Consider the following 13,337-nt stretch of genomic DNA (forward strand, 5'->3'; position numbering starts at 1 on the left):
AACAGGACATTCAGGATATGACAAGACATTGCATCGAATCAAAAGGGAATTCTTCTGGCCAAGACTAAGGGTAGGCACACAAAAATTTATTAGGGAATGTGAAATTCGTTAAAGTGTTAAGGCGGATCAATTCAAATCAAGTGGCCTATTACAACCCATCTCCATTCCCTCACTCCCCTTGACTCACATCACTATGGATTTTGTGGAAAGCCTTCCCTTTTATTAGGAGTATAATAGCTTGTGGGTAGCAGTGGGCAAGCTCACCAAGTATACTCATTTCATCCCTCTGACCCACCATTTCTCGATTAAGAAAGTAACTAAATTGTTTATCAAGCACATTCTGAAATTGCATGGAATGCCAAATTCCATCATCTTAGATCGAGGGAGCACTTTCACTAGCCTCTTTTGACAGGAACTATTTAAGGCTCAGGGTACATAATTGGCATTTAGTAATTCCTACCATCCCTAAACCTAAGGAATGGACTAATTGGATATCCTTAGCCGAGTGGTAGTACAATACCTCACAACATGCATCTACTTGCATAAGCCCTTTTTGAAGTCCTCAATGGCTATGTACCCCACAACTAATTCCCTATGTCTGGAACTACCAAAGTGGGAGTAGTAGAGAAGTCTTTGGTCTAGGGACCCGATGATAAGCTCTTGCAACATAATATACAAAATGCATAAGAACACATGAAGATGTATACGGATTAGAAACGAAAGGAGCAAAGTTTTGAGGTTGGAGAGTGGATTTACCTTATATTGCACAGCCATATTGTCAATTATCGGTGGCCCATCGGTGAAATTTGAATCTAGCACCTCGATTCTTTAGCCCCTTTGAGATTATTCAGAAAATAGGTGTCATGGCCTATTGGCTTCAACTCTCACCTTCCTCTTCCATCCATCATGTCTTCCATGTTTCACAGTTTGAAGAAGAAACTCGGGTAACAAGTCACGACCATTCCAACTTTGCCTCCAATGGACTCCAAGTGCATTCTCAAACCCAATCTAGAAGAAGTGTCGTCTCGTAGACTCAACAAGGCGAAGAACCAAACCTTGGTCGAGCTCCTGGTTTGTTGGCAAGGTCAACAAGCAAAGAATGCTACCTGAGAACTGTATGCGCAGTTGAAGGAGGCTTGCCCCTACCTTGCGGGCAAGATGCTCTAACTAGTGGCTTTTGTCACATGCATGAGTAAAGTTGAAGAAGCAGTTCGTGGATTGGATGGTTCGACTCATAGACGTTGGATCCTTTCTACCACTTAGACTAAGTCCACACCATTTTGTGATTGGGAGCCTCAGGTCATTAGTTATTTCTACTTTTTTATTAGCCCATTATGGCCTAGTATGAATCCAAGTTATATATTTTTCCTTCTTATCATTTTTTGTTATAAGTGGATGTGTTGGCAGATATAAGTGGGGACCAAAATTAAAGCATTGTATTATTGAGCAAAAGTTTATACAAATTCTGTTATCTTACTCTCTCTCTTTCTTCTACAATTTTCTCGAGGAGCTCACCCTCGAAGTGAAGCCCAGTCTTTTATCCCTTCATCTCGGGGTGTGACACCATTCTACCAATTCAATTGATAGGTTTTCATATTTTAGTGTGCCAAATAAACAGATTTATTTTTTGAGTTTTGCTATGTATAAATAAAGTTGCATATTAATCTGCATAACAATACTGATTCCTCTATATTCAAAATTTAATTTAGCACTATTTTCAATAAAATATATTTTTTTACCAATCACATTGAATTAGTACATATATTAGTACGCAGTTGTACTTGCAACTAAATTTTTCCTTATTTTTTATTACATTTAACCTATGAAGATACTCTAACCTAGGTAAAGAGAAGTTAAAAAAGAAAACCTGTTCTTGAACAAAGATAGCAGCACTGCGTGCACGCTCATACCCATGGTCAACAGAATGCAAGATAAATCCGTGGTTTGTTTTAATACATGATCAAACGATGGTTTGATCAAGCTGACTTGATCGAACATTCATTCTTCAGCTTGTGACATGATCGTGCTTCTTAACCAATTTGCCGGGAGTAATTACTTTAGATGTATCTTTTTCTGAGTGGGGCAAAAACATGCAATGAATTTAATGCTACAAATACAGGAATATGATGCAGTGGTACCTAATAGCTAGCCACTGCCTGACATATATACGCAAATAAAGAGACCTTCCCAAGCTAACCAAGCATGTATCATATAGCTCACGTACAGATTTAAAAAACTTACATACCTAAACAGTAAGGAGATCTTCATGCTACCACGAAAGCACTTGATGAACCTGTGAAATGGCGTATTGATCCCAAGATACTCTTTGAAGCACCAAAATGTCTGATCCTGTACACACCGGTAGGTGTGGATTCTGGTATTCTCCATTCTACCGTTGCGTGACTGTGTGTGCTGAGTTTGGAGGGTCTTGACCACTTAAAACGCAGGCAGAAATCATCATCATCATAAGCGGGAACCCATGTATCCTTTCCATGGAGGATCTCCACGAGGACAAATGTACCTTCAGTCATGAGATCATTTCGGGGGCAAGCTGACCAGAAGGTAACATTCACCAAGTCACCTTTTTTAAAGGTTGAATTTTTAGGAACGTCAAAGCTGACATCCCCGAAATTTACTCCACTACTTGTTCCATCAAGCACAACAGGGGTAAGTAAGCTTATTTGCTTATCCAAGAGATCTGGGGGTTGTGGCCCTTGTTCAACAGCTTCACCACTAATGATGGCACTTGCGAGCTTCTTGAACTCCTGAATATAGGCACTGAGTGTATGCGGACCATATAGTGTGGAGGCTCCCTGAGAAGTACAACATCAGTAAATGAAAAGGGAAAATAATTATAGGCAAAAGGTTGTCACATTATAAAAGTAGAAAATGTTGTAAGGATCACCATTTTTACTGCATTTTAATTATTTATTTTAGTTTTGTGTGGGAGTAGCTGTGTTTTGACCCAAGCAGCTACATAGAAAAAGTAAATAAGAATTCAGGGCCATCTTAAAGTTATGCAGTATGGCCTGACTTTTATCTTTTGAAATGACACTAAAGCAATTTCAAGGTTCACTGCCTTTAAAAACTTCCTAATCAGCTGTCCTTGGGCCTTGCCATATAATTGGGGGGTAGGGGTTAGGGAAAGCAGTTAGGTTCAGACCTAACCAAACAGGAAAAATATCAATAATGGCAACATTGGCAAGCAATCTATTATGGTTGATGAACAACAGAAAAAAAGTTCTCGAATAACGAAGTTGTCACATGTAACATTTGTTGACTCTCTCTCTCTCTCTCTCTCTCTCTCTCTCTCTCTCTCTCTCTCTCTCTCTCTCTCCTGCTGGGTGTAATATCATCTACACTACTGATATCAAAGACTTTCAATTAAGAGTTCGCTTATTATAGCATTTGAATATAGAACTCCGCATGCATATCTGTTCCTTGATATTAAGACTGACCTCATATCTTTGAACCTGGTACTCTTCAAAGGTAGTCACATACTGCGAATAGGTATTAGTTAACCCTGCTATAACAACATGGACATTGCCATGACCATTACTTGTGAGCACTGTCTTCACGGCATCACGGAGACGCCTCCCAGCCATTGTTGTAAATTCTATAAGAACCAAAACAATCAGAAAAGTCAAGAGTGTAAAGGAACGCAAATTAACAATCAGAAAGTCAAGTGTAAAGGATCACATCTGTTAACATAAAGAAGCATAAATGTGTAGTTAGTTGCTGGAAGCCACAGTAAAAAGTGATTGCCAAGGAAAACACATACGAATCTTCCTATATTATAATTAACATTACAATAGAAGAATGGAAGAATAAACAAGGCAACCCACTACCTCCAGGTACGCTCAGAATGACTAGCTGTCCTATCCGTAGGACCTGGAGAGGAAGTATTGAAGGCTGCATAAGCATGGACAAACAAAATTTTTAGTAACTATTGCTATCAGTCTTTACGCAGCCTCTTGCGTGTGTTTTTTTTTTTTGTTGGGGGGTGTTGTTGTTTCACAAGGACTGAATGGTGGTCTCTATAAATTCAAGGAGATATTATTGAAAAAACACCTTGACAGAGAGACCCCGGAGAGGGGGGGGGGGGGGGGGGTTTCAAAAGGACTGAATGGTGGTCTCTATAAATTCAAGGAGATATTATTGAAAAAACACCTTGACAGAGATTATAGTAAATTTCCCAAAACCACTTCATACTCAAATGATCACAATCTTTCAATAATATCTTTTTACAATGCATTGTTTCTCAGGAACTTCTGAAAAAAACAAAAAATGCATTGTTTCTCAGGCAGGAATACCAGTTTATAAAAATGCATTTAATACACCTTATGGCTACCCTTAGGGTATTTTTGCAACTATGTGGATATCCCGAACCTCGACAATCTAGCATACCGAAAAAAATAACCACAACTTCCAATCTATGAGCTCAAATGAATTATAGCAAGCAGTCAATTTTGGGAAAATCATCTATGCAAGACATTCTAATGAAGCTTTACACACTTAGCCATACCAATTTCCTAAGTTTGACATCAGAAATACTACGTTTTTAGGCCAGAAAGACTAGTTTGATACTCAGGCTAGACCCTTCACCAGTAACTTTTTATATATCTTAAACAGGGGCATCTTCTGCACAGAAGGCAATATGTAATCAAAACTTACAGAAATATACTAAAGAAGCATATGAGATAAAGGAATTCAGACCTAAATTTTAAAAAGTACATCCAGGTACAGCTTACCAAGATGGCACTACAAGAACTAATGCTGTTATACACTGCCACATGCTGACTAAGATAATTTGATTTGGGAAATAAAAAATTCGACCAAGTTTAGGCATTAAAGTATTACAATCTACACAAAAACATGCATGCTCATATAAACCAAGTCTGCCACTTACAGCCCAGTCATATGGCTGCTTCATTTCCCCAGTATCAAGCAAAATGGGCTTTGGTTGTTGACAATCAATTTGTTCCCTGTCTGGCGTTTTGAGGACGTTGCGCACCAACTTCCAGAAAGGATTTCCCTGAAATAGCATCAGAGTAAACAGTAGCCTTGCAAAACATGTAAGACCTGAATGTAACAAGAACATTTCATAATGCCCAGCCCATAAAAAATTGCTATTACCAATTACCTTGTCATCTCCTTGCTTAAAGTCAAAAGCTCCTGGTCCATCTGTTGTTCCCGCAGCAAATGCAAATCCCATTGCAGCAGAGCATGTTTTTACCACCTCAGAACCTCCTCCCTCTCCCTCTCTAGGAAGTGTCACCTCAAGTTGTGAGAAATCTATGTTAGTGTGGCGATAGTCAACCTTCCCAGTTAAATGTTCGGATGCTTTGTTGAAAAGCTCTACAGCTTTTCTGAATTGCCTCTCTCCTATTATACGCGTACTTTCAAATTCATCCGGGTAACTGCCATGTTATGTGTGGACACAACTTAATCTCCACAGAAGCAGCAGATACATATGTTACAGTGCAAAAATAAAAATAAAATAAAAAAATAAAAGATCTTAGCATGCAGAGGGATGAGTACCCCGGTCCTCGACCATAGCACAACTCATTCTTCCCATCACAAGTACTTTGATTGAAGTCACAAGGTAGCCCAGTGTCTATGCAGAATGCTCCAATAACATTTGGGCTAACATCACCACAGTTTGATTGACAAAAGGCAGAAACAAATCCAGGCTTGTTAGCCTGCCCAGCCCTGACACGTCTTGCAATGCTCATATTGCTGTCTGCTGGTCCACCAGGAGGAGACTGGAAGGAAGCAGCAAGCTCCAGTAATTCATGGTCTGCAAAAGAAGAAAAAGTACAAAACATATATAAATGGAAGTAAGTTCCATTTTTATTTTCTTATAAAAAAATTAAGTTCTGCAATCCTTCAAAATCCAAGCTATACATGTCCCAACCTGACACAAGGTTTATCATTAAACTATCCAATATCATATCCAAGTTCTTAAAACTATATACATCACATTCAAATTAGCATACTTCACTACCGTTCGTATTAACTTAACTAATGTTGAAATTATGGAAAGAAAAACCTGGATCCTTTGCCTTTCATTTTGCAGATCTTGGTATATTCCTGTGATTAATATTTTCACTCAACCTAATTTCTTTTTCTTTTTTGACAAGTCACTCAATGTAATTTCTAAATTTCAGTTGTACTGTTCTTCTATTAAAGGTTGTAGATACTGTATAGCTACCTTCCCTAAATTCTCTTCTCTTCTTTTAAATTGCCTATTGGTTGTACTTTTGCTAGCTTTCATATTAAAATATTAATCTTAGCTTGTTTTTCACATGTATTAACACAGAAGCTGACATAGCTTGATTACTGGCATGAATCATATCCATTCAAGTACCAATACCTTTTTAGGCAGACATTCGTCACCAAACCCACGACCCAAGAAGCAACAAGACCCAATGTAAATACACCAGATACTGTTTGAACCTATTAATTTCTGTACAGCACCTATTAGGCTATTACTCTCAATATAAAGCATGATGGAGAGTTGGCAGGGAGAAATTTACATGCAATTCTGCAAGAGAGAAAAGGATAATTACAAATCATGCCCAAAAAATAGTTTTTTCCTTTTATCTCTTTGAAGAGCTAGGTTTGGTTTGGCCCAAGAAAGTTCTCATTTCAAACTCAAAATTCTCATCTCATCATTACAACTTTCCCGAATCTCCATACAAAATATAATAAATAATTCAACTTTTTTCTAACTTTTTCAAATCCCAAAACAATAATAATATTAAAATATAATATTTTAATATTTCATCTTAAAACTCAAAATTCTCACTTACCAAACCATACCTTAATCTCTGAAAATGTGGACTTAATCTTAAAAGGGACAATCTAGAGAACCAAGGGGAACGAATGTCAAATTGTGTAACATCTCTTACCACCATGAGCAAGTGATATTAAGTATAGGCAAAAATGCAAGCGCCTTTTGCGAAAGCATATGTTAAAGTCAGTAAAGTTTGACAACTTAAAATTGTTAAACAAAGCCAAAAATAAACCAAGTAACTGAACAGTAATATAAATTTAGTGCCTTATTATTTCTATTCTTTTATAGTAATCAACTTGGGTCCCAAAAGAAATTATACCGCAAGTATGTTACTTCTTTAAGGCTACAATTTCCAGTCTGTTGTAAAATAAATTCACAGTAATTAAAAGTACGAGCTAGCAACTCACAGTTACTATGAAGGTTAGGAATTATGTTTGAGACTCTTCGTGGGATTCCATCAGCTCCAAGTCTACTGGAATATGAGATTTCAGTACCATTCTGCTCAAACCAGTCTTCCATAAATCTTGCGGCAGCACCTTTGTTATCTCCACTTATCAATGAATTTGTACGACTCATAGAAGTTCCATGAGTCGCAAACCAGTTAAAGCTACCAAGTGGACCCCACTTGTCATCTACAAACTTTAAAAGGGTCATTTCCTTATCAACATCATACTTGTATTTACCTCGCTCTGCTGCAGGATTATTTAAATAAGCACTAGGACTGCGGTTAACACCAGCATCTAAGAGCTCCCCTGTAAGTTGACAACCAAAATCTATTTCAGCATGTTGACGATGATTTACAAATAAAATATATACCACCACTTTCTCAAAACGCCATAAAATATTTCATGGCAGGATGAAAGAATTGCAATATAAGTTGTTATCTAACTGTTGGATCTGATTTCAGAACCCCTATTTGTCCTGTTTAGGTTCTTACTGATCCCTTTATTTAAGTGACTTGTGCATCCATAAAAGTAGCAGATGGTTAAAATTATCTAGAAAGCAAGGACACGGCCCTTGATTTTAAAGAAACCAACTTTTAGCCATGCATGCTGAAGAGCTGGCATTAGCTATATATGTGCAAAACCAGATAAAGAGATAAAAATCAATAATTATGAAAAGCAAGTACATGGGAATAAAGATAAGCCACCGCGTCCTCCTAAAACTACAGGTAACCCCGTCACGTCAATGGCATCAACCATATATATTCTATAGAGTTATTTAAAATGAAAGCTGAAAGAGGCTTCAAAGTAGGGGTGAAGCTACTAGCTAGGTCTTTAATTTACCATGATCGGAATATATAACTCTTTAAGAATAAAAGTGAGAAAATTAAAAATACAATATAAATATATATTAGACAGCATGAAATTTAATGCTTTTCACTTCAAAGACTAGATTGAGATAGTAACTTTAATGTCAATATTGCCTTGAAGTAATATTGGGTCACTTGATTGGAGAAGGTGATGATTAACCTTGATTTTTCTTGTTTTATGAAAAATTACCCCAGTGATGTCAAATGCAACATGTTTTATACTCAGTTTACCTTCAATTATATATGATCTTTAGCCACACCAGTAATAACTAATGCTTTTAGATTTTTTCCCCGAAGAAAAATATATACAGATTCTTTTAAGGTTTGTTGTTTTCAAATGATCATATTCTTACTCCTGCTCATTAGATTTGATTGAAATTATTAATTAAAATTATATATACACACACAATATCATAAAGTTGAAAATATTAATTTCTACATCTCTTTAATTTTATATGACATGAGATTTAGATCTAATAGCAAAGAGAAAAATGCTAGCAATCAATGTGCCACGATGTTCTTAAGAAATTAGAAAATGGTGCAAAATGTTGAAAAAGAGAGGGAGAGAGATGACACATAAAAACAAGACCATCAGGGACATTTAACATCCAAATGATGTGATGAAGCATAAGAGCTCTTTCCCTTACCATTACTTACAAAAACTGACCCAGGCCGGATATTTTCATGGGCTTCTATAATACTTTTCTCAATCCCGTCAACAATGACATCAAACGACTGTTGTACAAATCCAAGGGATGTTACAATATACACCACATGTTGGAGATAACCCCCAGGGCCAGCATGCGTGTGAATTCCACTAATAGCTACATTATTTTCAGTATATAGGTCCCCATACCTGCCAAATAAAAAGATTGGGTAGTTTCAGTTTGTTGGACAAAGATGCTGAAATGCCCAATAAACTCAAAATTTGGCAGTTAGCAACAGAAATTGAAGTCCATCCATTTTAAAAACAGTATGCACCAACTGGGGATGGAGCTAGGAATTGAAACTGAAGGGGCCGGTCTGCACTAGAATTTCTTTTTGGAAGAATAGAAAAATTGTAGATTTTTGGGGTGAGGGGGGAGGGATTCCCCACATCTTCGTCACCCACCAATCATAAGAGGTTTTAAATAACAAAGCAAATTTTTTCATACCTGCATGAATAGAAGAGTTTATGTATTACAATAAATGTCACTCTTACATTGTAGGTGAACTTTATATGACAAATAAATTATTTTTGCTATCAAGATATACATATTGATAAGAAAATGTAGAGCCATAGCTTGGGACATGGTATATTAAGTACCTTGCCTTCAACCTCTCAATCACCTTGATTGTTACAATTTGTGAAGCCATGCAAGCATCGAGATTTACAAATACTACCCTGTTCCCTTCTGGCTCTGCAACGATAAAAGTGCGAGCTCTGAGCCTGAAGTGAATCCCAGCTGTGATCTGCTCTGAGTTAGCGTATCCCATCATATTAACATCAGCGGCAGGTCCTGTAATGTCATAGCTTCCAAGCCCAATCAAATAATTGGATGCTGAGACCAGTCCTCTACTATTCTGCAGCAGGAGTACCAAAGCAATCCATAACCAAATCATTGCACATGGCCTCTGGAATTTGAGATTAAAACGAGATGAAAACTTCATCGCACTCGAGCGAGATCTATCAGAAATCAATCAGTTCTTCTCATTTTCCTTCACAGACGAAATATTCTGCGACAGACAGCCGTAATGCATAAGAGTTCCAAACGTATGCAAAACGAGTCACAAGCTGCACTCTGTTTTATCTAATATATGTTAAAATTAATCTGTATAATTTCTCTCTCTATCAAAGTAAGATTAGGCACGTGTCAATGCACAATCTTTTTCTTGTTTAACTCAGTTCTCAGAAACCTCGAATCGTTTGATTATAACAGCAAAAAAGAAGAAGAAGAAGAAGAACATATACTATCTCATATAATTCAAATATCTTGATCAATGCGAATAGCTAGACATACACTATCACAGTCGACACTAAAACTGATTTTCTCGAATTTTCTTTTACGTATTACAATTTTAGGTTCTGATTTCTGATCAGACCGAGAGTACTGTAATGCAACATTCTACCTATGATTAGCTAGGAAAAGAGCCAAGTAAACGCGATGAACAAAGGTAAAACCCTTTCAGTTTCAGCGGAGATTCTATACCTTAGCAGACGAAGACTTGCGATTTCCACACTACGGTCGTTATTACAAAGCAGTTCCTGCAAATTTGATCGAGTTTGTGAGTGTCCAGAATGCGAAGTGTGTCTCTGGCTCTCCGACAGCAAACACACCCCTGAGCTTTGAAGTAGAGTGAAAGTAAAGAAAACGCGCCGGAAGAGGAAAATGGAGACCGATAGCAGTGAGGTTTGCTCGGTTTCCCAGTTTTATCTACCAGGATTCCTATACTCACTGGCCGAAGTCTACTCCTGATCTAGAGTGGGAAAGGCCCGAATCTTAATCCACATTTTCTGCGCTGAGCAAGCTTTGTGGGGTTTATGCATTGGATGATGCTAGAGGCTCCCGCTGGGCGCCACCGCTTAAGAAAACTTTATTTATTATTATTATTTTTTCAAATCATTTTTTAATACTTTTAAATATTTCAAAAAATATAAAAAATTTATAATAACATTAAACAATTTTTTCTTAATCATTAAAAAAATAAAATAAAATAAAAAGTCAGCGGTGGCCCAAACGGGAGCTACTCACACTGAGAAATCCGACCTACACTTTGTATTGACGGTATTAATTTTTTTTTTTTTGTATTTTTCTAAATACAAATACAAAAAACACAATATTAAAAAATATACAAACACAAGTGTTAAAAAAAACGCATGTCGGTACACGTAATTGGTAGACTTTCTCACGTGTCTATCATTGTCCTTTGCCACTAAACCATAAAAGTCAGTAAACCATAACTTTTATTAATGGAAAATGATTCTTGGCCCTGGGGTGAAGAAGTTTCGGTTTGTACCTGAAAAATCGACTAGACCGAAACTGTGAGTTGTCGGTTTCAATACCATAGATGGTAGACAGAGTGGGATTCGATTCGGTCCCAAGTCTGTGATTTTTGGATTTAGCCTGACCGAATTAATAATTGTATAAATTAATTATTTAATTTTTATTTAATTTATTATCATTGACATTTATATTTTTGGATTTAGCCTGACCGAATTAATAATTGTATAAATTAATTATTTAATTTTTATTTAATTTATTATCATTGACAATATAAATGTTAAATAATATATGATATCAATTAATAATGTACAATAAATTATATAATAGTATATATAAATATATAATACATTCATACATATTCTATTATTTACACTTAATTAAAATAATTAAATAATTTTTTTAAATACCTAAGTTGCAAGGAAGTATAAATAATCTATATATAATAAAATTGTTCAATATTCATTAACAATATATAAAATGTTAGAATTTTAGTTTTTAATATTAGACATTATTAATAATTATGCATACTAAAGTCTAAGTTAGTAAGTAGCAACTATTAACATCATAAATATAATTAAAGTTAAATATTTTTTTAATGAATTAGTTACATAATCTATATTAATAATTTACTTAATTTTAATTTTATTAATTTAAATAATTTTTTATTATTTTATTTGTAAAGAAAATGAAACAAAATAAATAGAATAAGTTGGCCAGACCAAACAAATTGATAGTTAATGGTTTAGTCCAATCAGGTCCACTAGAGATTATCAATCTGGTCCAATCCGAGAAAATGATGGATTGAAAGTTTCGATCCATCTTTCCCCTAGACTTGACCAGATAGATTTACACTCCTACTTGATTCCATGATTTTGTTCCTTGAAATTTACCATTCGGATATTTTAATTTTTTTAATGGTTAAGGAATTGATTATTAATGAAATGATATATATTTTTTAAATATTTAAAAATATTTGAAAAAATACTAAAAGGAAAATAAAAGAAAAGGATGCAATTACATAATTACGTTATCGCTTAAGTGATAAGTTTGAGGAAGGCAAACCCATTATTAAATCCACATGGTCCTCTTAGAGATATTTTGGCTTGCCTCCTGTGATTGGGAGATCTAAAGCAAGTGCTTTTCATTCTCTCCTTGATATGATATGGGCTATGACTCTAGGGTGACAAATTGGAGGACAAAGAGCCTATCTACTGTTGGAAAAGAAATATTACTAAAAAATCTGTCCTACAAATCATTCCCTTTTGTGCAATAGGTGTTTTCCCGTTGCCTAATTCTATTACTTGTAGAATTAACAAGCAGTTAAAAAAGTTTTGGTGAGGATTTAATGAGAACCGGTCCAAGATAAAATGGGTTAATTAGGATCTGCTTAGTCAATCAAAAAGGCATAAAGGGCTTGGGTTCAAGAATTTTACAAGTTTTAATCTAGCCATGTTAGCAAAACAAACATGGCATATGCTACTTAATCCTGATTCTCCATCTGCAAGGGTCTTCAAATCTAACTACTTCCCAAATGGGGAGCTGCTGGATGCTAGTATAGGGTCAAGACCATCTTTCTTGTGGCTGGATTAAACTTGCTTAAAGAGGGTCTGTTATGGAGGATTGGGGATGAGAAGCGTATTAGAATATGGGAGGACAGGTGTCTTGAAAATCCTCATTCTTTTAAGATTAATTTAGCTCGACCCCCTAGTGTGGATATCAATATGGTTTCAGACCTTATTGATCCCAATATTAATTAGTGGAAAGAGGAAAATATTAGGCAGCTTTTTAGTGAATCTGAGGTTCATCTTATCAAAGGCATCCCTGTGTATGCAGGCAGCAAAGGAGATCAACTAGTTTGGAGGGGCACTTCTAATGGAATTTTCTCAGTAAAAAGTACTTATTACTTACATAGAGAATTGGTAGCAAGATCTCATGGGGACCTTCACTTTATGACACTCAGTCCAAGTTTTGGCATTCTATCTGGACTTTGCAAGTCCCAAAAGTGGTAAGTATATTCATTTGGAAAGCTGTGAATGAGGCTATCCCAATGATGTCTAATCTACACAAGAGGAAGGTTGTTTCTAATGATATTTGTCCCATTTGTAATCTAGTTTTGAGAATGTAGGCCATGCGTTGTGGACGTGTCTTGTTGCTAAAGATGTCTAGTCTATTAGTTGCAAGAAAATACAAAATGTTGCCCAGATGACTAACACAAGAGGGGGGGTGAATTGAGTTATATTAA

At 35.9% G+C, this 13,337-nt stretch overlaps 1 protein-coding gene across 2 annotated transcripts; it reads right to left on the bottom strand.

Annotated features, from left to right (window-relative positions):
• Positions 1–2,078: 2,078 nt before the first annotated feature.
• LOC122294634 (neutral ceramidase 2-like) lies at positions 2,079–10,660 on the bottom strand. 2 transcript variants are annotated; one of them, XM_043103537.1, is made up of 10 exons: positions 10,301–10,658; positions 9,418–9,827; positions 8,759–8,967; positions 7,207–7,551; positions 5,542–5,800; positions 5,144–5,420; positions 4,910–5,035; positions 3,849–3,912; positions 3,459–3,616; positions 2,079–2,813 (listed from the first exon to the last, which is right to left on the bottom strand). In XM_043103537.1, the coding sequence occupies exons 2-10, from the start codon at positions 9,759–9,761 to the stop codon at positions 2,265–2,267; spliced, it is 2,331 nt and encodes a 776-aa protein (XP_042959471.1). In that variant the 5' UTR covers positions 9,762–9,827; positions 10,301–10,658; the 3' UTR covers positions 2,079–2,264. The 2 variants fall into 2 exon arrangements, with proteins under 2 accessions (XP_042959471.1, XP_042959470.1); XM_043103536.1 differs by having other exon boundaries at positions 4,910–5,420; positions 10,301–10,660.
• Between the last annotated feature and the right edge of the window lie 2,677 nt (positions 10,661–13,337).

Source organism: Carya illinoinensis, chromosome 14 (genome assembly GCF_018687715.1).
Source record: "Carya illinoinensis cultivar Pawnee chromosome 14, C.illinoinensisPawnee_v1, whole genome shotgun sequence".
In the NCBI taxonomy this organism is placed as follows: domain Eukaryota; kingdom Viridiplantae; phylum Streptophyta; class Magnoliopsida; order Fagales; family Juglandaceae; genus Carya; species Carya illinoinensis.

Excerpts from the sequence above, each read along its gene's own strand:
- LOC122294634 (XM_043103536.1), bottom strand. The coding sequence starts at position 9,761 with ATGAAGTTTTCATCTCGTTTTAATCTCAAATTCCAGAGGCCATGTGCA. Across the intron at positions 7,552-8,758 it reads GTCAGTTTTTGTAAGTAATG|GGGAGCTCTTAGATGCTGGT; the intron begins GTAAGGGAAAGA and ends GTCAACTTACAG. Across the intron at positions 5,801-7,206 it reads TCCTAACCTTCATAGTAACT|ACCATGAATTACTGGAGCTT; the intron begins GTGAGTTGCTAG and ends CTTCTTTTGCAG.